A 27,180-nucleotide genomic window follows, 5' to 3' on the forward strand; every position below is an offset into this window, starting at 1 on the left:
AGGAACAGGGCCAGACGGAGCGGAGTGAGCTGGCAGCTGCAAATGTGGAGACCACAGGGCATTTTCGTGAGTCCTGTTCAACGATGCATGCGCATGCCCTGGCCTGCATGGGTGGCTTGCTGGCCTTGGACCTGTGGGTGGAGTCTGGCTTTCAGGCAGGCAAGCCTAGAAGCACTTTTGCCCACTGCCCAGCTCTCCTGCGCCTCCCTGAAGCCTGCCATCTTCACGACTTCCAGGACGGTGCCGACACGTTTGCCTGAAGTTTGCAGCCGCTGTGCTCTCAGCCATCAAGAGAAAGGACACAGATGCTCTAGCTCTGCATCTGGTCATCTCTGGGGGCGGGGCGGAGGTGTCACGAGAGATGAAGGGACTGGGATCACACCTGACAGAAAGTGACAGTCTGCATTAAGTTCCAAAGCGATCAGAGTTGCTAGCTAACCAACTGCACCCAAGGACACAAGAGTGATAACTTAGAGACCAGGAGGGACCAGGCGCCTCACTGCACCTGCTCCTCTCCAGCAGGAGAGGGATGAGGGAAGACCAGAGGCTCCAGGAGCCACACTTGCTATTCTGTTACTGCTCACACCCAGAGCCGCACTGTGGGGGTCTGCCCCTTGAGAATCCCTGGACTCCCCAGGTTTTGCCCTCAATCTACTACCTGAAGTACCTGTCCTCATTGCTTCAAGGACAACGCCCACACCCCTCCAAACTTCTCTGAGGCCTCCTAAGGCCCATGCCCACGTCTCACCTTGCCTGGGCAGACAGGACCCACTGTTGGACTAAGGCTGCTGTCATGCTGGATCAGAGGTTTGTCGCTGGTGGGGTAAACAGCCGTGTGATTTCTGCTCCCAGGAAGGAGCCGCGCCCTCCACTGGGCCCCTGGCATAGACAAAGAATAGTTCAGAAAACAGAGCTCGGTCCTCTCCCGCCCTGGCTCTTGTCCCTCCCTTCCTGCCTCTAGGAATCCCCCAAGTTCCTGGAAAGCCAGCACCTGGAGAAGAAGAATAGTTTGAGGCGACCCTCCCAGAGACACCCCAGAGCCTCCTGCCGGTCTCTGGCCACCAGCCAGGCCCTCGCAGCCCTGGAGTACCTAGTCCGCTCTCCGGGAAGCTTCAGGAAACACTTCCTCCAGGCTGCGCAGAGCAGCGATCACCCTGCAGGATGCGGCCAGCCTCAGGGTTCTTGAGATAGGTTTGGTCCACGGTCTTGCCCTTGAAGACCCAACCAGTAGATCTCAACCTGAAGATTAGCCGTGCCGAGATGAAGGTCCGTGGAACTCAGGCTGCCGAAGGCAGTGTCCTGAGAAGGGAAGCACCCCCAATTCCTCCCCACACACAGACTTTAAGGCAGAATTGCCTCCTGTCCGGTGGCAACAGTCACAGAGGAAGTGATGGGGAACAGACACCAGTAGCAAATGTAAAAAACAGTTATCACTGGGCAGTGGAATCCATGCTCATCCAAAAATCTCAAAATTAGCCGGGCGGTGGTGGCGCACGCCTTTAATCCCAGAACTCGGGAGGCAGAGGCAGGCGGATTGCTGTTAGTTCGAGGCCAACCTGGTCTACAAAGGGAGTCCAGGACAGCCAAGGGTACACAGTGAAACCCTGTCTCCAAAAAAAAAAACCTCAAAATTTCACACTCAAAAAAGAAAGAAAGAAAGTTTAAAAAATAAATAAATCAAATAAAAATATCCATCCCTGGTACACACAAAAGGGAAACTCTATGCATATGTAATTCTATCTTTGACCACCAGGTGGCAGCTGAGACCATTGCATCCTTTGCCCCCGTCCCCACCAATCTTCTGGGTGAGTGCCATAGAGTCTGGGGCCACAGCACAGGAGGAGTATATATGACCACAGAAGACCACCCACTGGGCAGCTTCTTCTAAATACCCAGAAGAAGGCATTACCATCTGAAAACTGGGGTAACGGGCCCAGAACAGAGACTAGACCACACAATTACCCCCGACTTATTGACACTAGTGCTTAGAGTCACTCAGCTTTATCTGAAGCCCTCAACATGGCTTTCTAAAGATGGGAAACACAACAAAAGCCAGGCATCAAAAGAAGTGGACCATGCGAACACGAGCTGCCTAAATGCAGTGGTCCAGGCTGTATGCCCCCAAAGGAGTCTCCTGAGAGAGTTTCACACAACAGTGAATGCCATTGTCCCACAACGGGACTTAGAAGCCCAGCTGTCCCGCTGCCCTCGACTCAGGGACTCACTCAGTAGGAAGCTTTGCAAAGTGACAGGAGGCTTGGCAGGGTGGCCACGACAGCCAGAGTGACATCAGGAGGAACAATAGGATGAGAGCTGAAGCCAGGGTGACAGAGGGTACCAAGTCTGAATCCTCTGTCCCATGTATGTCATCACCAGGAGCATCTCCAGGAGCATCGGGAGCCCCGAACAGCTGGGTGTCAGAGACCTTCTCCTCTGGGGGTCCAGGGCGGCCCATCTGTGGGAAGGAGGAAGGGTGAGGGGTGGGACCTCATCTGGGTCACTCACCCACCACCTGTTCTCCGTCTAACTCCCTAGTTAGAGTCACAGACCAGAGTGGCCACTCGGCACCCAACCACGGCCCTGGACAGTGACCCTGTACACCAGTTTTCTCCCTTGAAGGGAGCTGTTGAAGGCAAGAGTCAGATGAGACTCCCCCTCCCCACCCCCACTCCCCTTGAGACAGTGGAGACCTTAGCCCCACCGCCACAGTCCTGGAATGCCACTCTGCCAGTTCCCCAGGCACTTAAAGGCTGTCAGGCTGGTCTGGAAGGGTCTGGATGAAGCCTGGGAAGGAGACACTTCACCCTACCAGCTGCCTCCCCACCTACAGGTGAACAGCTGCCCCCAACTACAGGTGAAGTGGGTTCCAGATTATACCCATTTTATAGATGAGGAACAAGAGGCTGTGCCAGCAGGGAAGTTCCTGAGAGGCGCCAAGGTCTACAAAGGCAGCAGTGGCCACCTGAGGCTTGGGTTATAGCAGAGCCCCTCCTCAGAGCAGGGTGGAAGGACTATTGAGATCTAGTGCACTGGGGTGGTCGGTGCTGGAGACAGGAAGAGGCGGTCTTTCCATTCTGAGGCCTATCTCAAGCTGGATCCCCCAGGTCCCTCACCGACGTGGGCCCTGGGTGGCATGTAGCTCTTAGGACTACAACCCCTTAGAGTAGTTACCTTCAGGCCATAGGGGTCTCATATCCTGAGAGAGCTTGGCCCTATACCACCTCTTCTAAATGGCTCCAGCTGAGGCTTCTGGTCAGCAGCGCCCACCTCTGGGTTGGGGCAGCATCCCTGAGGAGGAGCTAGACAGAACTGGGCTATGGGAGCCTGAGAGAATCAACCAAGTGCTAAGCCTCCACCCATGTGGGTGTGTCCACAGAGAGGGGCGGCTGGTGTCTCAGAGAAGAGCTGGGCCTCCTCCCAGGCCAGAGTCTCAGGAAGGGGAAGAAGCTAATGAGCTCAAGTCAGCAAGGGCCTTCCCAGAGGCCGTGGTGCCCCGAGCTGTGTGTGCAGGCGCAGAGTGAGCAGTGGGGGGTAAGACCTTCACATACAGCCAGCGGCTAGGTCCCCAGATACCTGACTAGGTCAGACACAGTCAAGAGAATGCGCAGGCCCCCAGAAAGAGTTAAGATGGCCTTAACGATCCTTGCAGAGGTTGGCAACCTTCAAAATAGATGTTCATCAAATTATTCACTTAAAAAATGAAGTGTTGCCAGCTGGTGGTAGGGCACAAACAATCCCCTCCCCCCCCCCAAAATGAAGTGTTAGCTGGGTGGTGACATTGGCAACGAGGAAAATTAGTCCCAGCACTCAGAAGACAGAGGCCAGCCTGGTCTACAGAGTGAAACCCAGGACAGATGAAGCTACACAGAGAAACCATGCCTCAACAAACAAACAAGCAAACAAAAAGTGATGAAGCCACACAAATGCCCACAACAGAAGACCATTAGAAAATAAGGGTTTGCGGGGCTGGAGAGATGGCTCAGTGGTTAAGAGTACTGGCTGCTCTTCCAGAGGACCTGGGTTCAACTCCCAGCACCCACATGACAGCACACAACGGTCTGTAGCTCCAATATCTGACACCCTCACACAGACATGCATGCAGGCAAAACACCAGTGCACATAGCCGGGCGTGGTGGCACACGCCTTTAATCCCAGCACTCGGGAGGCAGAGACAGCCGGATCGCTGTGAGTTCGAGGCCAGCCTGGTCTACAAAGTGAGTCCAGGATGGCCAAGGCTACACAGAGAAACCCTGTCTCGAAAAACCAAAAAACAAAAAACAAAAAAACACCAGTGCACATAAAATAAAAAAAAAATTAAATTATTTTTAAAAAGAAAATAAGGGTTTGCTGGGCGGTGGTGGCGCACACCTTTAATACCAGCACTTGGGAGGCAGAGGCAGGTGGATCTATGTGAGTTCGAAGCTAGCCTGGTCTACAAAGCCAGTCCAGGACAGTTAAGGCTACACAGAGAAACTCTGTCTCAAAGAGAGAGAGAGAGAGAGAGAGAGAGAGAGAGAGAGAGAGAGAAAATAAGGGTTCATGGAGCTGGAGAGATGGCTCAGAGGTTAAGAGCACTGTCTATTCTTCCATAGGCCCTGAGTTTAATTCCCAGCAACCACATGGTGGCTCACAACCATTATGAAATCTGGTGCTTTCTTTTGGTGTGCAGGCACACTTTGCAGAAGAAAGCTATATAAATAGTAAATAAATATTTTTTTAAAAAAAGAAAAGAAAGGTTCATTACTCAGCAGAGGCAGGTCAGAGCCTGGGGCCCCTCACCAGTTTCCTGTTAGTTTCAATCCAAAAACACCTGTCCACTTGGAACCACACACCACAAGCAAAAGGGACAAACCTCAAAACCACAGCACAGAAGTGTGTGTTTTCCCCTTTTCCCCACCCCACTCACAAGAAGCCGGAGCCAATGGGCCATGGACAGCTGCAAGCCTATGGAGCTCGCCTGATCTGAGTCACAGCACACAGCCTAGGGGAGGGGCAATAGGAAGAGGGTGTGGCCACCCAAATGAACCTTCTGGGCAGTAGTAATGTGTGTCTTGGCTAGAGGCCTCCCCACATTGTCAAAACTCATGAGTAGATACACTGAACATGATACACCTGAATAAAGTTGGGGCGTAGGGGCACGGGGCTTTGGTTTGGTTTGAGACAGGGTCTCCCTATGTAACCGTGGCCAAGAACTCTCTTTGTAGACCATACTGGCCTACTCAAGAGATCCACCTGCCTCTGCCTCCCGTGTGCTGAGATTAAAGGTGTGCACCACCATGCCTTACCGAATCTTGTATTTCAGGCAGTTTAAAATGCCATTGCTCTACCCAGGCCCAGAGACAAGATCATAACCCATTCCTTTTTCTTCTCTTTCTTTTCTTCTAGATCTTATTCTTTTGCCAAATAAATAAATAAATAAATAAATAAATAAATAAATAAATCATGTAACCAAGTAGATTTAAAGGGAAGGAAGGGGTCTAAGGGCAGTAAAATGGCTCAGTGGGTTAAGACACTTGCTGCCAAACCTGAAGAACTGAGTTCGATTTTGAGGACCCCCACATAATAAAAAATAGAGAACTGATTCCCACAAGTTGTCCTGTGACCTCTACTTTCTGTCTCACAAATACACTAAATACTAAATAAATGAATAATAAATAAGTAAATCTCTAGACCAGCCCTACTTGACCAGAAGGAAATCATTTTCCCATGTTTCTTAGTCCACTCCCATTTCATACAGCATTTTAGCTCTTTTTGTTTTGGTTTTTGTTGTTGTTGTTGTTTTGTTTTGTTTTGTTTTTTTAGTTTTTCGAGACAGGGTTTCTCTGTGTAGCATGGCTGTTCTGGACTAACTTTGTAGACCAGCTTGACCTTGAACTCACAGTGATCCACCTGCCTCTGCCTCCTGAGTGCTGGGATTAAAGGCGTGTGCCACTGCCGTCCGGCGTAGCATTTTTACTCTTAAAGAGCATAGTCAAGATACTTTTCCATCCTTAGAAATCAGCGCGTTGCCATGGTGACAGGAGGCAGCTGGTTGCAGGGGAGCAGCCTCAATGACCAAGCCTGCTATTGTCTGACTTTTAGTGGCTGTCTCATGGACCTCTCAAGAGGTGACCAGTGCTGACGTGATCTGGCTTCTTCAGGCTGAAACAGGGTAGAAAGGTTTACATTTTCAGTCTTGCTAGACTTCAGTCCTTGGAGGAAGTTCAGGGGACCCAGATAGATGGAATTGGGCTCATACAGGACACCATGTGGGTAGATCAGTTCTAAAGAGGAGATAAATTAAAGTGGCAGTTAATTATGCAGTTCCAGAGACAAATAGGATGGGTACAATGTTACATTACATAGACCTTATTTCGAACTTTCCAGAGAACTAGGGTTTTCGAGGGTAATAAAGATAGTATCTAATTCCCACAGATTTATCTATAGCCTGAGCCATCTATGACTTAAGGGATGTCCAATCCCAGCTCTGGTGAGATCTCAAGAGACCAAACCCAGGGATGATTTTAACAGCCAGAATTGGGGTATTGCAGAGTGGCTGCCAGGTAAGAGCCCAGAAGAGAGGGATTTACTGATCTGGGGGGGTCAAGTGCAGGCCAGAGAAAGGCACTGGAGCCCTTTAGCCTGCTTACAGCTCAAGGGGCTGGGATCATCCCACCTACCATAACAGTAACCCATGATCAGGATGTGTTGGGATCTGTTCGCAGTGAGGTGCAGCGTCTGTCACTGGAGTGCCACACCAATGGCCATCTCCAAGATTCAAAGGCCAGTGCCCTCAATGCGAGGTAAGAACTAACCAGAGGGGGCACCATCAAGAAGAAAACTTTAAAGCTTTACCCAAGGCCTAAAAAGATCACTCAGTGGTTAAGAGCCCTGGCTGCTCTTCTGGAGGACCCTGGTTCAAATCCCAGCACCCACCCAGTGGCTTATATCCATCTCTAACTCCAGCCTTGGGGAATTTGAGGCCATTTTCTGGCCTCTTCAGGCACCAAGCACACATATGGTGTGCTGACATGCACGCAAGAAAAGACCCATACGCAAATAAATAAATAAATTTAAATCAATAAATTTCCCTAAAACAAACATGGTGCCTGGCCTACAGTCCTAGCCCTTAGGTGGGGAATATCCTAGTCAGGGTTTCTATTTGCTGTGATAAAAAACCATGACCAGAAACTTGGGGGTGAAAGGGTTTATTTGGCTTATATTTCCAAATCACTGCTCATCATTAAAGGAAGACAGGAAAAGGACTCAAAAAAGGGCAGGAATCTGGAGGCAGGAACTGATGCAGAGACCAAAGAGAGGTATTGCTCACTGGCCTGTCCCTCATGGTTTGCTCAGCCTGCTTTCTTATAGAATCCAGGACCACCAGCCTAGGGATGGCCCCATCCACAATGGGCTGGGCCCTCCCACATTGGTCACTAATTAAAGAGAATGCCTTAAAGGTTGCATACAGTTGGATTTTTTACAGGCATTTTCTTAGTTGAGGCTTCTTCCTCCCTGATGACTCTAGCTTGTGTCAAGTTTAACATAAAACTAGCCAGCACAGGAAGGCAAAAGTGATGCCCAGCCATGCTTGACCTCGACAGTGCGGTGACTCTGAGCCCAGCCTGAGGTACAGGAGAGTACCTCTAAAACAAAACAAAACAAAAACAAAACCAGTAGCCAAAGGGGAGGGGGGGGAAGCTCAATCACTCAGAGTTCAATTGGCGGCCAGGGCAGCGGCAACGTTTGGTCATGTACTGTCCCTTCCAGTGAACTGTGTCCCCGACAGGTCTAGCGTCTATCTGCCAGCTCACTGGCCATCTCATGTTGCCTGGTGCTGTTGTTGTTGTTTGGCTGGTTGGTTGGTTTTATTTTTCGAGACAGGGTCTCTCTGTGTAGCCTTGGCATCCTGGATACGCTTTGTAGACCAGGCTGGCCTCGAACTCACAGCAGATCCGCCTGCCTCTGCCTCCCGAGTGCTGGGATTAAAGGCGTGTGCCACCAAGTCTGGCTATGTTGCATGTTTTCACTCCATTTTTCCTGCAGTCAGTAGTTTTACCTTCCTCTTGTTGTCCCCTCTGTTCCTCCTCTTGACTTGGATGACAGAAAACAGAATTTATTTCTTTTATGTGTATGGACACCTAGCTTTACGTGTGTGTGTGTGTGTGTGTGTGTGTGTGTGTGTGTGTGTGTGTGTGTCCATCTTATGGGCCAGCTAGCCTGGAATACATAAAGAAGGAAGAAGGAAAAAAGGAAACTTGTTGACCTTGTCCCGTGCAGTAGGAACTGCTAGAAAAGATGATGAGAGTACAGTCACACCCTTTTTGGAAAGGCACTGAGTCAAATTAGAATAGGTACAACAGGAGCCAAGAGGACCCTGGGAGCAAGAGGAAGTGACTGCAGGTGAGCCCTCCTGAAATCAGGAAATTAAGGGGGGATCTCAGAACCAGCAGGGACTGCCAAAGTGGAGGAAGGTGTGAGCAGAGAGCTCCAGGGGAAGGCGGCCACATCTTGCTATAATGTCACCAGGACTTGCTTTGGCTTTGCCTTGGCTCCCCAGTCCTTGGTTTTACACACTATCAGTGAGGTGGGAGGGAAAGTGTGCCCCATTTGTGACTTTGCTCTCGTTTTGGGAACATGTGGAGGAACTGTGACTAAAGCCGGTAAAGGTGACCCCCCCCCTCATGTTGACGAGTCCTCATAAATAAAGCTACTAAAAACCACTTAACCATGGCTTAAGGTCTTAGCTGCCTTATATGTGGAATCTACTCAGTTAGAAAAGCACCTAACCTAGGGCCAGTGAGCTTAGATGGCGCAGCTCGCAAAGGCGCTTTCTGGGAAGCCTGACGACAGATGGGTTTCTTTTTTTAATCTGCCATGAGGCTTAGAATCATACACTGGCACACGTGGTCAAGGCAGCACAGTGCCTCCATTTTTTGGCCATGGGCCTCAGGGCTCCAGCTACTGTGTTTGCTCCCCTCTCTTCCCCTAAATTTGAGCCAGGATCATTCTTGGTTCTGATGGATGAGGGGAAGAAGGCAGGAAGAGGGAAGAGGAAGTTGACTGCTTCACCTGCCTACGTCATATCCCCTAGGCCCTGCCCACAGAGGAGCACAGGGAGAATGGGAAGAGGCAGAGTTTGCCTTGCCAGTATAGTGCAGTAACATGCTTTCTCCTGGCCTGAGATGGCTCAGTGGATAAAAATGCTTGCTGCTAAACCAGACAACCTGAGTTCAACCTTCCAAGTTGTTCTCTGACCTCTTCTCTATGGCACATGTGTGTGCACGCGCGTGCACACACACACACACACACACTTTTTTAATGTAAAACAATTTTTTAAATAAGGTACTTAAAGAATTCCTACATTAGATGTGATAGCACACACCTTTAATCCCAGCACTCGGGAGGCAGAGGCAGGTGGATCTCTGTGAGTTCAAGGTCAGCCTGGTCTATACAGTGAATTCCAGGCCAGCCACAGCTAAATAGAGAGACCTTGTTTCAAAATGATTTGATTTGATTTTTAAGGAGCAACTATGATACTTCCGTAAAAACTGTGTTGCCAGGATTCAGAAAGTGGGGTCCACAGTGGATTATGTGAGAGACATCCTCAAAGGCACCAAGCTTCTCGATGTCTGACTAGCAACCTAACAGTCCCAGGCACTTGGTGTCTGAGGCAGTAGTATCGAAAGCCCAGCCTGGACAACCTGGTGAAATTTATCTCACACATAGGGGCTGGGGTGTAGCTCCAATGGCGTAGTGCTTGCCTGAGTTCAGTCCCTAGCACAGAATGAAACCAGGCAGCAGTCCCAATTGGAGGTGAAGGCAGGAGGGTAAAATTAAAGCGGTTAGCTACCTAGCAAGTTTGATGTCAGCCTAGGATACATAAAACCCTGTTTCAAAAGACAAACGGGGAAGGGGGTTCTGAGAAGATGGTTCAGTGGTTACAAGGACAAGTTGCTCTTCGGAAGGTAGGAGCCAAGCTTGGTTCCCACCACCGTTAGGGGGCCTGCCTGTTCCTCCAGCTCCCTGAGTCCAGCCTCAGGAACACAGGCTCCAAAGAAACATAAAATAAACATTTACATAACTTAAGTTTGTATGTGTATGAGTGTTTTGTCTGCGTGTACGGCTGCACCATAAAAGAGCTAAAGCCAGAAGAGGGCATCAGTGGCCTGGGAGTGGAGGCACAGCGGGAGGGCTGTCTGTGCATCATCATGTGGGCCCTCTGCAAGAGCCGCCAGTGCTCGCAACCGCCGCCGCCGCGGAACCATCATTTCTCCAGCCGCCGAGATGAAATTTAAGAAAATAAGAACGCGTGCGCACGTGTGGGGGGGGGTGTGGGTGTGTGCACGCGTGTGTTCTTGAGCTTTGCATGGGAAGTGCAATGCCACTGAAAATTCACCTTGCTGGAGATGGGTGGTTTTCTGGGCCAGCCCTTCTCTGTAATAGTGTTCCTATTGTAGTGAAGGGGAACCAAGACGTCTACAACGCCCTTTTACTGCTTTAATAGTCTGGTCACAACGGGTCAGCTTAATAAATGAGAACAGGAAGTGAGACCACTCCTATGCCTGAAAAAGTCCAAAGACAGAAATGGGCATCTTGCCTGTGGTTTTGGTTTTTTTTTTTCCACCCCTAGAATGGGATTCCAGAGAAGTTTCTGTTTCGATTTTTCATTGTCATTTTTATACCATTACTGGAATGGTTTTTAATAGGCCCATGCTATTTCGACATCCAGGAAATCCCAGAGGTCAGAAATGTATCTGAGAGATAAGATTGTTTGCCTAAGCAAGGAGAGGCCCTGGGTTCTGTCCCCAGCTATGGAGTGAGACACCCCAGGGCATCTGATGGAGTTGCCCCTAATTTTCTCTGCTCAGGCCTCCTCCCTCTACTGCTGTCCAAGTTCAACTAGTGTCAAGAGGCAAGAAGTAAAGTGGCAGGTGTAGAAGTGGCGTCTATGTAACAGGAGAGGGCACAATAAAACCAAGCGAGGGGGTAAAATCCGCCTTTTGACCTTGCCGAGCTTCGACTCTGTGGACTTCTCCTCCGTAAAGCCGGACCCAGTCACAGAGCAGTCCGGGGACAGCCTGGAGAAATGGGGCTCAGCGGCGGGTCTCAGGCCACTAGCACAAGTGTCCTCTCGGACCCACCCGCCGCCGTAAGCCCTGCCCTTGGAGCGGGTTTCCCCGGCAGAATCCGGGGCCTTAAGGCGCACGCGGGTGGACGCGCCCCGGAGCCCGACCGCATCCTGCATCCGAGGCAGCGGCCGTCCCATTGGGCAGCTCGGCCCTGCAGGGCCTCCCTACAGCCAATCGCGGTCGTAGGGCGGAGCTTTGCCTGCCGCTGACTTAGGGGCTCGGGCGTATGCTTCTGCGCTGCGGTGGAGTCCGGGCTGTACCCGTGCGTCCGCTCTGGCCATGCAGGAACCCCTGCTAGGAACCCAGAGTCTGGACTATGACACCTTCCCCGAGGCGCCCGCGTCGCCGGGAGAGAGGGCGCCAGCCGGGTGAGAGTCGCAGGGCGTGGGGGTGGGAGGTTGCGATGGTCTTATCTCCGGCAGGCTGGCAGCAGCACACACCTTGGGCCACCACTGACCTCTGGTGAGTGGCCACCAAAAGTCATATGGCTCGCTCTCCCCGCATGCCCACGAGCCACAGAGATGACAGCCTCCAAAGGAATACTGGGTGGGGTCCCCAGCTACCGCAGACAGGGAGAGGACCACCTGGAGAGGATGCGGGTCTTGCCGCCTGAGATCACAGAGCAAGCGTTGCCCATCACAGCAGGAGGCAGAACCCACAATTCTTTTTCTGGAGAAAAAGGGGCCCCACCCCCAGCTGACACTTGGGGATTTCCCAGAGCTGCTCCTCAGGCCTCAAGGAGGTACCGACTTGACCGGTCCCAGACCTAGGCTTCATCGGGACTCAGCAGGCTGCTGTCTGCTGAGCTGGATGGCCACAGGGCTCAGGGACAGCAGCAGTCTGGGAACCCAGGGTACATTTTAGAGGACTTGACCCTGATCCTTTGGTTCCACCCCATACCCTACCAGGGCTTTGCAGAACAGAAGAGTGTTCCTGGCCACCTTTGCTGCTGTGCTGGGCAATTTCAGCTTTGGGTATGCCCTGGTCTACACGTCCCCAGTTATCCCTGCACTGAGGCTCTCTCCTGACCCAGCACTACACCTGAACAAAATCCAGGCATCCTGGTTTGGGGTGAGGCCTGTTCTCTAAGTCAGATGGGGTAGTGGGGGAAGGGGGGGCATTGACCCACTCAGCCTTTACCATGGGGAACTCAAATCACCTAGCCTTGGAACCCCCTCCCTCCCAGAGCCCTGGGACCCCTCCCTCACACACTCCTGTCTGCTAGTGGTGATGGCAAGCCCCATGAGGAAGTGACACCCTGCAGAGATGTGGGGAGGGGCTGATGGGAATATTTCCCAACCTCATACCCAAAGCCATGTCACACAGCAGACCTGCCATCCTCTGGGTGCCTTCAGGCAGGCATACCAGGTGCCAGAGGCATGAGGAGGGCCATATGGAGAAGGCCAGAGCCCAGGAGCCCAAGACTGCATAGCATTAGAACGTCAATAGACCCTGCATTAGACCTGCATTAACAACCGAGCTGGAGAGATGCCGGTTTTCTGAGCATTTCACACAGGCTATGCTGAGCACATGCCAGATACTTCCTGGGGGGGGGAATCAACCGTGTTCTCCCCATAACACAGCTAAGAAACATAGTTTCTTAAAAAAAAAAAAAAAGACACTCCTGGACAGAGCTACTGTGGACAGGTGGCCCCACTACACCCCAGAGCAGAATGGTAGCCATGGCACCCTTACATATACTTGTCCACAGGCTGCTATGCACCTCTACCGCCAGGGGCTCCCTACCAATGAATGCCTGGCTTCTGGGGCAGCTCTGGGGGGTACGAACTAGGCTCTGGGGGTGGTGGTGAGAACGCTTAACGCCACTGTATCTCCTTGCACCCCTGCAGTCCGTGTTCACCTTGGGTGCCGCAGCTGGGGGCCTCAGTGCCATGTTACTCAATGACCTCCTGGGCCGGAAGCTCAGCATCATGTTTTCGGCTGTCCCCTCGGCCATTGGCTATGCACTCATGGCAGGTGCCCATGGCCTCTGGATGCTCCTGTTGGGAAGGATGCTGACAGGCTTTGCCGGGGGACTCACTGCTGCCTGCATCCCGGTAAGGCCAGATGTCTCCACTGCCTCAGGGCTGTTCTGGGCTACCCCTGCTTCTGAGCCTTTGCTCAGTGGAAGTGTGTGGGGTTCCTTACATTGGGCAGGGAATCTCGGCTCCCTCCACCAAAGCAGCTGACATGGTCGTTACCCAAAACTTCCTACTCTGTGTTTTGACCTCAGTTCAATGCATTGCTCAACTGAAGAAAATTTGTATTAAGCAAGGGGTGGGAAGGGAAGTTCCTGCCCCTGCCCCCCCCCCCACTGCTTACCTCACTCAGTACTCCATCACACACCTATTCTCTGGCCAAGCCCAAAGGGAAAAGGAGTCACTAGGAGAAATACAGGCGCCTGATCAACCCCAAGTCTGAAGACCCTGGGCTTGCTTGGGTGCCCCCCATCCTTACCCATCAGAGCTGAGTGCTTCTGCACACTTCTCGGCTAGGGAAGAGAAGGTCAGAACAAGACCCCTGCCAGCCTCTCCAAGCTCCCAGGTCCCTCTCTCACCCCAGCGTGCCCAGGAACGTGCATTCCCACTGAAGTCCCAAGTTGGGGCATGTGCCTTGTAGGTATACGTGTCTGAGATTGCACCCCCTGGTGTTCGTGGGGCCCTGGGAGCCACACCGCAGCTCATGGCCGTGTTCGGATCCCTGTCTCTCTATGCCCTCGGCAAGTACCATCCTGCACTCCGGCATTCGGGGTCTGGAAATGGGGGTAATGGAGCTCTCCCTGAAGGAGGCCAGCACTGACTGGCAGGACATCTGGCTTCCTAGACCCCATAGGTACCACCTCTCTGAGCAGTGAGGCTTTGTCCTGCTGCCGTGGCCTCAGACCACCCTTCCACAGCATGGGGGTGACTAGTAGCCTGTCAGTTCAGGAGGGAAGTCCATACGGGAGTTTGCCTGCCTGGGTGATGGGGGCGGGCGGGCGGGCGGGGGTGGGGGGCGGGTAGAGAGCCCCAGGCCCAGCCTTCCCAACACTCCCCAGTGCACTGAGACCATGTAAGCATCTCACTGTAGCACCAGGGTCCAGGCAATCCCTGCAGCCTCCATCGCCTCCATTACAGAGACGTGGGCAATCAGGGGAAACCAGGCTGGGCGAGCAGCGAGGTTCCGCAGGGGCCCCAGCCCCTCACTGAAGCTTCTCACCCCCAGGTCTTCTGCTGCCGTGGCGATGGCTGGCTGTGGCCGGGGAGGGGCCTGTGCTCGTCATGATCCTGTTGCTTAGCTTCATGCCCAACTCGCCTCGCTTCCTGCTCTCGAAGGGCCGGGATGAGGAAGCGCTGCAGGCGTTGACCTGGCTGCGAGCGGACTCTGAGGTCCATTGGGAGTTTGAGCAGATCCAGGATAACGTGCGGAGACAGGTGCAGCATGGGAGGGACTGGCTGACGAGGCCTCAACACACAAGGCTCTGTGTGGCCCCTTGGTTGACTTTACTTAAGCAAGAGTGGCTCTTGCCACTTTACAGAACCCATGCATTCTCCGCTGGCTTGGCCTCTGTTGGAAGAGGGGAGGGCTCCCTTAGACCCACAGGTGCGAGGCAGGGTGGCCAGGGCTGGAGAGACTGGCCTAGCCCCTCAGCATCGGCTTTGTGTTCCAGAGCAGTCGCGTGTCGTGGGCGGAGGCCCGGGATCCCCGAGTGTACCGGCCTATCCTCATCGCAGTACTGATGCGCTTTCTGCAGCAGCTGACTGGCATCACGCCCATCCTCGTGTACCTACAGACCATCTTCGACAGCACAGCCGTGGTGCTGGTGAGGACCCACTCGGCCAGCACTGCCCAGAGGCCTGAGGACTCCTGAGGAGAATACAGGCAGGGCAGCCAAAGGGGTTAGATGGCTGAGACCTGGACAGTGCAGATTCACACCCTGTCTCTAGTACATTTTTTCTCAAGTGAAGCTTAAGTATTTTACAATACACGGAACAAAGGAACACAATTTAATAGAATATGTAACCCTTGGGACCATGGCCCCAGGCTCAGATCCCAGGTGGAACCTATGAGGTCCCTAGGAGCCCAGTTCCATCCAGGGTCTTCCTGCCACGAGGTTTAGCAATGAGAATAACTCAGGTCTACCATTACTGTCTACCCAGAGTCTATGCCACCTAGGACCAGAGGTAGGCATAGTAGATAATGCCCCTGCTGGGAAACCCCACAGAAAAGGGCGGGGCACAGAGAAAGTAACTATGGTTCAGTACCTACGCTGGCTCATGGTAGGACACGGAGTGCTGGGGCCAGGTCTCTCAGCCCAATGCCTGGCTCCACAGCCCTCCCAGCAGGATGCGGCCATTGTTGGTGCTGTGAGACTCCTGTCTGTGCTGATTGCTGCTGTCACCATGGACCTGGCCGGCCGTAAAGTCCTGCTCTATGTGTCAGGTGAGTGTTCCCACTCTGAGGTGTGCCGTACCCAAGTCTCCCTAGCACATGGTCCAGGACCTAGGATGGTAGCTGCCACAGACAGGTCTGCTAGAGCTCCAACAACAAAAGGGCCCACCCAGCCAGCTCAGGGGTGTGTGTGGCAGGAGACCCTGAGTTTGCCGTTCTGTGTTGGAGGCAGGGGGAGGGTTGTCCCTTTCACAAGCCAGCCTTGCCACCCAGAAAGGTGCTGTGGAGCTTGCAGGATCCTGGTCCTGAGGTCCCCATGTGTCCACAGCATCCATCATGTTTGCTGCCAACCTGACGATAGGGCTGTATGTCCAGTTTGGCCCGAGGCCTCTGACCCCCAACAGCACTGTGAGCCTGGAAAGCGTGACCCTGGGGGGCACAGAGCAGCCCCCAGCCACTTCCTTCAATTATCTCACCCTGATACCCCTGCTGGCCACCATGCTCTTCATTATGGGTAAGAGCACCCTGGCAGTGGGGACACTGCAGGGGTAGGCTGGTTGTGGTGGTGGAGGCAGAGGGGGCGGGGCACAAGGTTTGCCTGGGGAGTTGGGGAGCTGGAGAATAGAGCCTTCTTGCAACAGGCAATACAGCCTAAGCCCAACTATTCCCCTCTTCCGGGCAGGCTATGCCATGGGCTGGGGGCCCATCACCTGGCTCCTCATGTCTGAGGTTTTGCCCCTGCGTGCCCGTGGTGTGGCCTCAGGGCTTTGTGTGCTTGTCAGCTGGCTTACAGCCTTCGTCCTCACTAAGTACTTCCTGCTGGCAGTGGTGAGTGTTTGGCCCCTGGACTCCCAAGTTAGGTTTCTCCATTAAGTCTCCCTTCAGCAAGCCGTGGAGAGGAGCACAGGCCTCTTATAGGCTAGGAATGGCCACGTGATAACACAGCCAGGGCCACCACAAGAAACAGGACCACCTGGGGGACAGGGCGTGTTTGGAGGGGTCAGATTACCTCCTATCCCAAACCTCTGCCCTTGGTGCCCTGTCCAGCTGCATTGTCTCCCGACCTACTGGATGCTAGGCCTCTCTAGTGTAACCCTGCTACCTGATGAGATTGCATGGTGTGAGGTCCTTCCTAAACACACCTACCCCAACTCTGCAGGCCCTGAAAACACCTGAAAGCTGGCCAGCTCCAGACTCTACCAGGGAAATCCAGCTGGGTCAGCGCAAGGCAGAACCTGCCCTGCCATTCAGTTGTGGGGGTTGAGAGGAGGGCTGACACAACCTGCTGCCCTCCAGGCCCGGTGGCAGCCTGAGCTTAGGTGTGGAGGGGTATAGAGTCTCCAGACAGGCTGGCTAAGGGCAGCTTGGGATAGTTGTCGGGGGGGGGGGGGGGGGGAGGGGGGTGCTGGGAGGCCTCAGAGAACAGCAATGGCCAGACTAAGGCCCCACAGGCTTCAACACGAGCTGAGCCCATGGCATTATGACTGAGAGCTGTCTGCGCAATGACTCCTCCCCTGACTCCCTCCCGCAGAATGCCTTCGGCCTCCAGGTGCCTTTCTTCTTCTTCTCGGCTGTCTGCCTGCTCAGCCTGCTCTTCACAGGCTGCTGTGTACCCGAGACCAAGGGCCGCTCGCTGGAGCAGATTGAGGCTTTCTTTAACAGCCGCAGGACGTCCTTCAGGCCCTAGGCAGGGGCTTGCCTGCACGGGGGCCAAACCACCCAGGCTGCTTGTGCGCTGGCTACAGATTCAACCTGCCACTGGAGCAGCAGCAGCCCTGCCACCAGCCAGAGCACACTTCTGTCTCAGGACAGGCGGTCCACCAGTTGTGGGCCCACCAGTAGGCCCCAGCAGGCGCCTGCTGAAGTCAGCTGAGGCCTGCAGTGGGAGCAGGCAGCCCAACTGCAGACTGAGCAAAGGCTGTGCCCTAGAACAAGGCTATTGGGACCCTGGGCCTAGTTCCTCACTCCTGCAAGGAACACTTCCCATGGAGGGCCATGCTGCGGACGGAAAACAGGAATGGAGGTGGCAAAGTGGCTCGGTACAGAGACATTGTCACATCACTCTATTCTGATCAGTTGGCCATAGAGAGGACAGGGCCCTGCACCCACAAGGGTCTGGGTGCCTTGGGAACACTGGACTTGCAAAGGCCAGCGCGTAGAGCCCAGTCTAACCTTGGATACCTCTAGTCTGCAAACTGTTTACCATTGTTCAAAATAAAGGAGTTGGGCCTGTGGCCTCAGGGAGGAAAAGGGAGTGGGATCCGTTCCAGGGAGAAGCTCCCTACCCCAGCACCCAGGCCACCCCAAGCGCAGCCAAGACTGCCAGCGCAGAGAAAGCAACAGCTACTGTGGAGCCGAGTGCCAGCTCGCCCTCTACAGATGCCAGGCCTAGTGTCTCCTTGCAGTTACGGGCACTGAAGACAGGCAGACTGTGCATACCAACCACAACCTTGCTTTACTCCAAGTGTAGCCCAACCAACAAACAAGCCAACGGTGGGTAGCCAAGGGAGCCACAGAAGACACCCAGGCCTGCCAAGAGCCTGAGGGCCTAAGTGACCACCTGTCTACGGCTGAGGGCCTCTACCTTGACCCAAGCCTGCCTATCTATCACAAGATGGATTTCCCTAGTGCGGTATAATCTCACTATACATGTAGCTGTTGAGTTCCATTGCCAGGGGCAGAAGTGACCAAAGTCATGCTTATACAGGTAACCAGAAGAGCAGGTGGGGGTTTGCTCCTTCTGGGAGGTAGACAGGTCTTACTGTGAACACAGGCATGCACACTCACACACACACACACTCATGCACAGCCCTTGAAGCCCATCCCTGGCTTGAGAGAAATGCCCTGTGATGGACTGTGAAGGCACATGTCCTACCAAGCCAGCTATTCTGACGTTTGTGCCACCCCGGTTCAGCATGGCCAGGCTCTCTGGAGAACTGCTGCTATCCTCAAAGCCTCTCTCCCAAGTACAATACCCAACCCCTCCTGGCTCCAAACACTGAGGAGCTGGAGACCCCCTAGAAGCCTGACAACTCAGGGCTGGGTTCCCTGGAGCAGGCCCAGCTGAAGTGTAGCGCAGGAGGGAGGCGGGGCCCAGTATTCCCCACACCATCCTCAGCCAGGCCACCAACCGTGTGTCTATCAGCCATCTAATCAGCCACTGGTGCCAGTGTCACAGGACAGTAAGAAAAGTCAGCAGTGCACAGGAAGGAGAGGGGCAGCCAGGCCACGGTCCAGCGTAGCAGCTCCCCATGCCTTCGCCACGCAGCCTTGTCCTCCATGGTCTAGTACCTGAGCAGGGGCCAGCTCTGTGTAAGAGGCGGCTCTAGTCTCTGCCCAGCTCTCCAGAGGTTGCAGGCTGCCAGGGGCAGGGTGGGAGAAATACCTGAGGTCAGTCCCTACAAACAGGGGACCTGCCGTCCCTGACGAGATTCTCCATGCAGGCTGGCAGGAATACACACCCTGACACAACCCCCCCCCCACACCCCTACACACACACACAACTTCCTAGCACTGAACAGCAGTGCTCTGGCCACTACCAAGGCTGCTCTTCTGGCCAGGAAGCTGCATCCTGGGAGTGCTACAGATTCTCAAAGGACCAACCATCTCTCCTTTTCCTGGTGGCAGTAGCTGCCCTCCGGACACTGTTGCGCTTGTCCTCTGCTCTGAGGACAGGTGCATGGAGCATAACTAAAGCCCTGACGGCCAGCAAACTTGGACCTAGACAGGATGAACCCTGCAGCGGCAGGAGCCTGGGGGATCAGCCTCTTAACCAAGCGAGGACCACTGTCTTCAGAGGAGGCTGCTCTGAGGTCTGGGAAGGTCACCAGCACAGACTGCACCACAGGCTGACAGGAGTGCGTTCATCCCACCCATAGCCTATGGCTCAGGCTTTTGGGACTGGTGGGGCAGGAGCCCCAAGCTCAGTAGGTCCAGTGAACAGGGTAGGCACAGGAAGACTTGAGGCATGGAAACTTGCAGGGACTCCTCTCCTGGGCCATTTAACAGAGTTGATAGTCAGCCTTCTCCAGAATTCACACAGAATCCAATGGCTGTTTGCAGTGAGGAAAGGCTGCCCTGCCTCACTTCACAGCTCTCCCTCCAGAGTCTCAGCCAGCTTCTCCTCATCTGCCTGCTGCCTCTGCTGCTGGATCCGAGCATAAGAAATGGCATCACCCCTGGAGAGAGAAAAGTAGGTGTTTCATAGGCACAGCCTTCCCACCACCAACTCCCAGGCTGCAACCCAGGTGTGCCCTACAGGCAGAGTCCCTCAGGACTGCTCCCCAGAGACCACTGTCAAAGGGGCAGAAGTCTTATTACTCTGAGAGGGGCATGTATTGCCTGGTACTGACTGAGCTAGGGAAGAGGTGGCAGCCAGCAAGAGAGGCCACCTAACCTGCCCCTCATTGCTTGTCTCTTCCTGAGAGTACAGACAAGTCACTTGTGGACACTACAAAACAACTAGACAAAGGGTCCCACTTAGACCTTCCCCTCCCCCCTTTGAGATGGGACATCAGGGGCAGCAGCGGAGGCCCCACCCTGGGACTAGACAGCAGACGCACTTTTTGCCCAGGGCAGACAATCCGTACAGCACCCCGGTGGCAAAGGCGATGGCATTGCCCAGCAGTGTGGTCAGGGTCAGGCTCATGACGATGGGGACGATGGCCATCCTAGGAGAAAACAGAGGTCAAGGGTACAATCCCACCCCATGTTGCCCACATGTTGTCTTCAAACATCCCTAAAAATCCCATCTTTTCTGGGGACAGAGTCCAAAGCCATACAAGATCTGTGACCCACAGAGTTAACACAGCAAAGATCTGGGTAAATGACCCCACTATTCATTCAAACAGAGAGGCTGGACCCAGGGGGTCTGGGGTATAGTCCATCTGTATAGCCCTGTGACCAAGAGAGGCTCCACTAGGCTGTATAATGGGGTCAAACCTGAGACCCTGACATCAAGGTAAGGGCTGCTGGCCACTTATCCCTCACCCACATCCCAGCACTGAATGAACACTCTCGTGAATACAGCAACCTTGGGCCAGCTGTGTTTCAACTAGCTCACACCCTGGAGAACATTGGACCCAGTGCAGGTATGGGGCTTCAGTAGAGCCTGGCGCCACCTGGTGGTGAGTCCCTTCAGAACCTCTTCAGCTCAATCAGGAGGGTTGGGATTTTCCAACTTGAGGTGAATCCCTGAAATGCTGATCCAGGAAGATACTGGAGCCTGCAGCCCAGCCCTCAGTCCAGTCACTTCTGGAAAGGCGTCTCACAGGGCAGGCGGATGACACTCAGAACCAACTGTACTCTTTGGATTTCCCGTGTAGATGTCACTGAGGCAGATTCGGGGGTCCTTAACTTAGACGGTTGGGCTTTCGGTACTCAGCAGACACTGAGTGGAGTTCTGAGTCCCAGCTTTATGGCCATCTTACATGATGCAGCACCCAATCACAACACCCAGTATCAGGGCTTTAAGCATGGTGAGGGTTGGCAACAGCTGTATTTGGTAGGTGAGGTGTGCTACCAGGTTTTCAACAGAGTATTTGTTTTGTCAAAATGGAAACCTGTCGTAAGTCAAGGATCTTCTATGATAACATAATAGAAATCACAAGAGAAAAGACCGCAGAAGAAAAAAAATTAACATTAAAGGTAAATGACAGGCTGGGAGAAAAATCGGAATAGGAAATGTAACAGGAATCTGGTCTTTAATACTGAAAACAAACAGCCTGCAGAGTCGAACATTAAAGCTCTCAAAAGCGTGGACCAGAAACCAGAAGCCTCTTAAAAAAGAAAATGAATGTGAATACACAGGAGAGTATTTTACTTCTTAGACAATCAATATAAACATGAAAGTAGCACTGGGCATGGATGGGGAGGGGAGGGGCGGGGCACCCAGATGGCATCTTGGGAAAGCAACTGAGTCATGGATGTTAAGACCTTTTGAATGATCGTAACCTTTGGTCTGGTAATTCCACACCTGGAAACATCGCCTACAGATGTCATCATGGTAGTTTTGGCAGACAGATGTTCACCAGACTTGATTGACATCAGCTAACAAATCAAGACAAAGGCAGTATGTCCAGCAGAATAAGTGTGCTTAACATTAAAAGGCGTCTCAGTTTTTTGTGATAATATGAAAATCTTGATACCACAACAAGTCAAAAGAGCAAATATAAACTTACATGTAACCATTATAATCATGTCAAAGATGAGCTTCCAAAGTGTCTGGGTTCAGGAGGGACATATGCCAATAACTGACCAGGTAGTGAGGTTGACAACATATCTTAAAAACCCATAGAAAACCAGGTACAGTGGTGGTTCATGCCCTTAACCCCAGCACTCAGGAGGCAGAGACAGAAGAATCTCTGTGAGTTCAAGGCCAGCCTGGTCTACACAATGAGACCATCTCAAATACAAAGGGAAAAGAAAAGAGGGGAGGGGTGAGGAGATGGCATAGTTGGTAAATGCCTGCTGCACACGCACACACGAGGTCCCGTTTGGATCCACAAACAAATCCAAGTACTTCAGGGCTGCTGAGGCAGGAACAAGTGGGTTCCCAGAGCTCACCAGCCAGGCAGCCTAGCCAAGTTTATGAGCTCCAGGTTCAGGGAGAGAATCTGTCTTGAAAAACAAGTGGGAAGTGACTGAGGAAAATACCTGATATCCACCTCTAGTATTTTCCACTCGCATATGTACCCACATGTATTTATGTACGTATGTATGCATGCACACGTGATGTGTGCACACCCACACAATGCTACACTGATTAGAACTTTGCAATCTATGATGCCTTGAGATGCCTAGACATGTCAGAAAACTGCCCGCAAGCACGCACTCACTGTGTATTCTCAGAAGCCACGGAGCCTCCATCAACTGTGGGTCTAACCTGATCTTAAAGCTAATACTGATAATTGTCATAAGCACCACTGCCTGGCCGGGCTGTCATGCAAAAGCCCTTCTTTAGAGGCTTCGTGTATTAAATTTATCTCAGAAGTGGTGCAGTCTCTGACACACTGCACTTGTCAGAACCAGAAGGAGAAAATGTGTACTTAGAGGAAAATGGTGTTTTCTGCTCTGCAATCACATGTCGGGACCTCTCCTTCTCCAGGCTGCACACACAATGCCCACACAGATCCACTGAGAGCTGTGTGGAAACTCCCAAGTGAAAGAGCAAAACCCAGCTGCCTCCCTGACCCTCCATGTATGTACTGGGGCAAGCACTAGAGAGATCTCAGAACACTTGTGTGGCCATAGCTGCCGTCTGAACTCCAGGAGGCAGATACTGGGTCCCATTCTTTAGCAGTTGTTCTTGGACAGGCCAGTGGGTGTGTCCACAGCCATCAAATAAAAGCTTCTGTCCTGCCCCACCCACCTCACCAACACATGTTTTAATCAGCACGATTTTGAGGAACCATGCCACAGGCCCCGCCTAGCAGCCCCTCACCCGCAGTAGAAGACAGCCTTCTGCCAGGAGCGCAGCCGGTCCACCTTCTCAGCTACTGTGTTTGCGAACTCCACAAACTGGCAGCAGAAGGGTGCCTCGCACAGCAACAGGATGAAGGCGTTCATGCTGCAGAGGCAAAGGCAGGAAGGACAGTGACAGTTGACCATTTGGGCGGCGGCAGCCCTCCTCGTTCCAGTGGCTCCAGGAACGCTACCTGCTCACAGGCCCTCTGCTTCTGTAAACACCTGGATACTACAGGGTACCAGTTTCTGCCAAGCACCCTACCCTACCCCACCACCCCTAACTGCCCAAGCATCCTAGAGGAAGAGCCTGGTGTCTGATGTCTTTATCCATCCTACTGTGAAGTGGATGTTATCTTGAGCCGGCATGCTCATCTACAAAACCTAGCCACCATCATCAGTTGCTAGTACTGTCACCATAGTCGCTAACAGTGCCATTGAGGGCAGGCTGCCCCGAGCAGAAGTAGAAGAGCTGGCTGGACCACACGGTCACTGAGGCCTGGGAGCATGTGGGTCAGGCGGCTAGTTGCAGGGCAGCGAGCAGCTCACACTGGGAGTTTTCACTCAGTAACCTTTGGTCCTTGGCCAGCTGCTGGGAGCAGCACAGCTGCTGGTGCTGAAGGCCTTGGCTCCCACAGGTGTGTAACGGTCATGACCAGACAACTGGGCCTCTGCCAGGCCCCGTATCTATCTAAGAGGAAAATGCCACTGACAGCCTGACACAGCTCTTGTAACTCTTGGCCACTGTCCTCCTCTGGACCATCACTCACCACCGGTCTTCCAGATACCAGCTCACTGTTCCCCCAATCTGTACACAGCCTCTACAGTCCCCATTCTTGCTACCCTGGGCCAGCACAGGCCTTTGTATGCATCACCACAAGACCCAAATCATCCTAGCCTGAGGCTCAAGGCAGGACCTATACATTGCCCCCAGATGACTGTGTAGCCCCCCTGTGGCCACTAACATGTTAATGTACAGTGTTTCCCGTGGTCCCTGAGCAGCCCTGGGATCCAGCTGCTCTGGAAGAGAGTGATCAGGGGCTCATCTGTGGATGTTATAGCCCCCAGTTCCACCTGGATCTGCCCCCACTAACTCTAGCCCTGCTAACTGCCTCACAGCTGACCACCCTCCTCTCTTCCTCTTAGATCCTCAACTCTGACCTTACACACCATGGCCCTGAAGCTTCCAGAGGGAAGGGCCCATTGTGGTAGACAAGGAGCCTACAGTGTCTGGCTGCAAAGATGCTTAGTGACTATAACTGTGACCTTGCACCCAAGAAAGGTTAGGCAGCTGTCAGGAAACTTAAATGTGGTGGCAGCAGGAAAGGGGAAGAGCCCGGCATCACAGACCTTGGACCCACCGGGGCGGTACCTTCACAGCTACTCACATCATCCACACGCCAGCTGCGATGTTCATAGGGTGGATCGTTACGCAGTTGAAGAGGCCAGAGATGGCACAGGCTTCAAAACAAAAGACACGGGCAGGGGTTAGCGGAGTATGAGGCAGAACTCGCAGAAGGCTGTCTGGGCAGACAGTGAGACCATGGGTCTCCTTGTAGATGCTCTGCGTGAGGGCTTCAAGCCTCAGCAACCTACCGTCTCCTGAGACAGTTGAGAGTAAGGAGCAGTGAGGCTACTTCTGAGCCTCACACTTGGGGGACTGACTGTTAAAGCAACACCTCTCTCACACCTATGGCTCTGATAGGCCAGGCTTGGTTCCCAGATATTACCAACACGCCCCCTCCCCACACCCCTACCCCCACACACGTCCCCTCAAGAGGTTAGGCCTGTTCTGCCTTCAGTGAGAATCTTAGCAAGGGCTGATTCTCATCACCACACGGTGGCCTACTCAAAACGCCCTCAGCTCAGATGTATTGTTTTATGTTTATGTATTGTTTGTTGGTGTTTATGCTTGCTTGGCGAGGGTTTTTGATTTTTTTTTTTTTCCTTTGAGGCAGAGTCCTGCTCTATAGCTGAAGCTGACCTCAAACACTACCTTGCCTCCTGGGAGCTGGGATTACAGGCATGTATCACTATGGCTACAGCTTGGATTTGGGTCAGGACAGGGATGGCTCTCAGGATACACTGATGGGCACCAGGTAAGATCCAAATGACAATCCCATATCTAAAACACCAGCCACGTGACCCTGGGCATTTCAGTTTCTAAGCTCATTTTCTCTCCTACACATGGACAGCAAGGCTCCATGAGGGGACAGTATGTGCTCTTCTTCCCCAGACTGCACTCCATCCATCGGAAAGCCTGAGGCTCCTCCCCTCTGACCGCACCTCAGGGATGCAGTCTGCCCCGCCCACGCACAGCTGACAGCTGGCTTCACCAGGAACTGTGGGGGGCCTCTGAGGATATTCTTGGGAGCTGCCCAGCCTGGCAGGACATAAGCCCGGTTGTCGCCAGGGAGGGGCAGAGTGTTGGCCCTCTGAGGCTGCAATTAGCACCAACTCATTAAACTTGCAGCAGGCCTGTGGCACCTGATCCCTCCACTGGGCCTGGAATTCCACCATTTTCCACTTCCCTGTGTTACACACGCTGATGCGGGAGAACGGACCAGATGACCAACTCTGAGCGGCACAGTGTTACGTCACGGTCTCCTTCGCTAACAAAGAGCTCAAAGCAGCACTCATCCAGATGTGGCTCTGGCAGCAAAACTTCCAGGTCCACAGAAGAGAGGGGCTGAGACCCGGTGCCACCAGCAGTCCATCTACGGCTCTGCTCCACCCACACTGTCCTAAACAGCCAGCTTTGGGAGGACCATGTCACAACCCAGACAAGCACAGGAGTCCTCTGACAACCAGAGACTCAAATACATCCGTCCACCTGGAGTGCTAATGCTCATGCCCTGCAGATAAGGGAAGTGTCACTGTACAATCCTTTCTTCTTCATAGCTATTGTCTACAGATGCCTTTGGGACCAGAATCAACCCCTCCAAGGTCCCTGACTCCAGGAGAGACCAACCCTGTGCCAAAGTAACCCACTTAGCCACAACTCCTGTCAAAAACCCTATTGAGTTTGGAAAGCAAACACATCTTTTCCTGCCTGGTTCTGGTATGCCAGTATTCAAATCCGTGATGGTCCCTCAAACCTGAAGGCTCAGGGAGCAATTCAAGTTAGAGCCACAGGTTTCACCTATGGCTCAAACCCAGCAGGAAGGTTGGGGAGGTCTTCTGTCCTTGCTCCTGCACCCCTTAATAGCACCTTGACGCAGTTAACTGCACTGGGTTGGATTTGAACTCATCCTCAGGAGACTGCCTCCTCCGGAGCTGCATCACCAGGGCAGCACATACCTAACCCCACCCATCTGAACTTCCGGCTGGATCATCTGGACAGATGGGGCTCCGAGGTAACTCCTCCAGGCAGCAGAGCAGGGCGGTCGGCCCTACCCCCACAGTTCTCGGTCCTACCCCCACAGTTCCCGCTCCTGCCCCAGGTAGGCAATGGGATCCTCAGACCTTCCTTTCCTGAGACCAGCACTCCCCTGGGCTTCGAGGAATTCACAATGAAAAGGGGCGGACAGGATTTAGCAAACACATTCGGTTCAGAGGTCTTGTCTGGAACGCCAACAGCAAAGCTGCCCTGAAGAGGCGGACCTGCCTTCCTCTCCATCCTTTTGAAGCCCGCAAGAAAAATTAGGAGAGTATGGACACCAAAAGAACCTAAGTCTAAATAGAAAGTAAGAACTCGAGAAGAAGATGCCTCACCACCCACTGCCCAGCCACCCTGAGGGGCTATCTACCCGCTGGCACCATCTGACTCTCAAACAAACTTTCCAGCCGGTGGAGACCTGGCCCCGCCCCCACTTATAAACAAGCTTTGTCTAAAGGCTGGGGATGTGGCAGTCCCACCCCAGCCTAGGTGAGCATCACCAGGCCGGGGAGGTTCCGGGGTGAGTCTCGACTCCTCAGGACAAGGCCGGGACAGCTTGGCGGCTGCGGCGACCCGAGCTCGGGGAGGCGGAACGCAGGCCTGAGGCCCGGAGCCATGGCAACCCCGGGGACGCCCGCCCCTCGGACGCGGTACTCACACACGGCCCCCAGCACGCCCGCCAGGCGGCACAGCCAGCGGTACCACCATGTCATGCCCTCCTCCTGCGCCGGCGGGGCTGGGCCGGCGGGCGCTCCCGCGGCGCCCAAGCCGCTCATGCTGGACTCTGCGCGCAGCCCCGGGCGCGCACAAAGGGACGTGGCCACCCGCGCGCAGCCTTGTGGGAGAAGCGGCGATTAG

At 53.5% G+C, this 27,180-nt stretch overlaps 2 protein-coding genes across 3 annotated transcripts; one reads left to right on the top strand and one right to left on the bottom strand.

Annotated features, from left to right (window-relative positions):
* The first annotated feature begins 11,299 nt into the window (after nt 1-11,299).
* Nucleotides 11,300-17,774, top strand: SLC2A6 (solute carrier family 2 member 6). The gene is made up of 10 exons (XM_084797502.1): nt 11,300-11,479; nt 12,020-12,182; nt 12,962-13,168; nt 13,731-13,830; nt 14,316-14,524; nt 14,761-14,913; nt 15,425-15,533; nt 15,811-15,996; nt 16,165-16,310; nt 17,014-17,774. The coding sequence occupies exons 1-10, from the start codon at nt 11,391-11,393 to the stop codon at nt 17,167-17,169; spliced, it is 1,518 nt and encodes a 505-aa protein (XP_084653628.1). The 5' UTR covers nt 11,300-11,390; the 3' UTR covers nt 17,170-17,774.
* Nucleotides 17,775-17,918: 144 nt separating this feature from the next.
* CACFD1 (calcium channel flower domain containing 1) lies at nt 17,919-27,155 on the bottom strand. 2 transcript variants are annotated; one of them, XM_084797503.1, is made up of 5 exons: nt 26,981-27,155; nt 24,332-24,404; nt 22,924-23,049; nt 20,045-20,152; nt 17,919-19,660 (listed from the first exon to the last, which is right to left on the bottom strand). In XM_084797503.1, the coding sequence occupies exons 1-5, from the start codon at nt 27,096-27,098 to the stop codon at nt 19,570-19,572; spliced, it is 516 nt and encodes a 171-aa protein (XP_084653629.1). In that variant the 5' UTR covers nt 27,099-27,155; the 3' UTR covers nt 17,919-19,569. The 2 variants fall into 2 exon arrangements, with proteins under 2 accessions (XP_084653629.1, XP_084653630.1); XM_084797504.1 differs by lacking the exon at nt 26,981-27,155 and adding an exon at nt 24,940-25,066.
* Between the last annotated feature and the right edge of the window lie 25 nt (nt 27,156-27,180).

The sequence above is a fragment of the Acomys minous genome (assembly GCF_964271855.1).
Source record: "Acomys minous genome assembly, chromosome: 10".
Taxonomy (NCBI): Eukaryota; Metazoa; Chordata; class Mammalia; order Rodentia; family Muridae; genus Acomys; species Acomys minous.

Bases quoted from the DNA above. Each gene is read 5' to 3' on its own strand.
- SLC2A6 (XM_084797502.1), top strand. From the start codon at position 11,391: ATGCAGGAACCCCTGCTAGGAACCCAGAGTCTGGACTATGACACCTTC. The intron at 14,914-15,424 runs GTGAGGACCCAC...CTGGCTCCACAG, and splicing joins ACAGCACAGCCGTGGTGCTG to CCCTCCCAGCAGGATGCGGC. The intron at 15,997-16,164 runs GTAAGAGCACCC...TCTTCCGGGCAG, and splicing joins CACCATGCTCTTCATTATGG to GCTATGCCATGGGCTGGGGG.
- CACFD1 (XM_084797503.1), bottom strand. From the start codon at position 27,098: ATGAGCGGCTTGGGCGCCGCGGGAGCGCCCGCCGGCCCAGCCCCGCCG. The intron at 23,050-24,331 runs GTGAGTAGCTGT...TTGCCTCTGCAG, and splicing joins GCAGCTGGCGTGTGGATGAT to CATGAACGCCTTCATCCTGT. The intron at 20,153-22,923 runs GTGAGGGGCTGC...GTTTTCTCCTAG, and splicing joins AAGGCTGTCTTCTACTGCGG to GATGGCCATCGTCCCCATCG.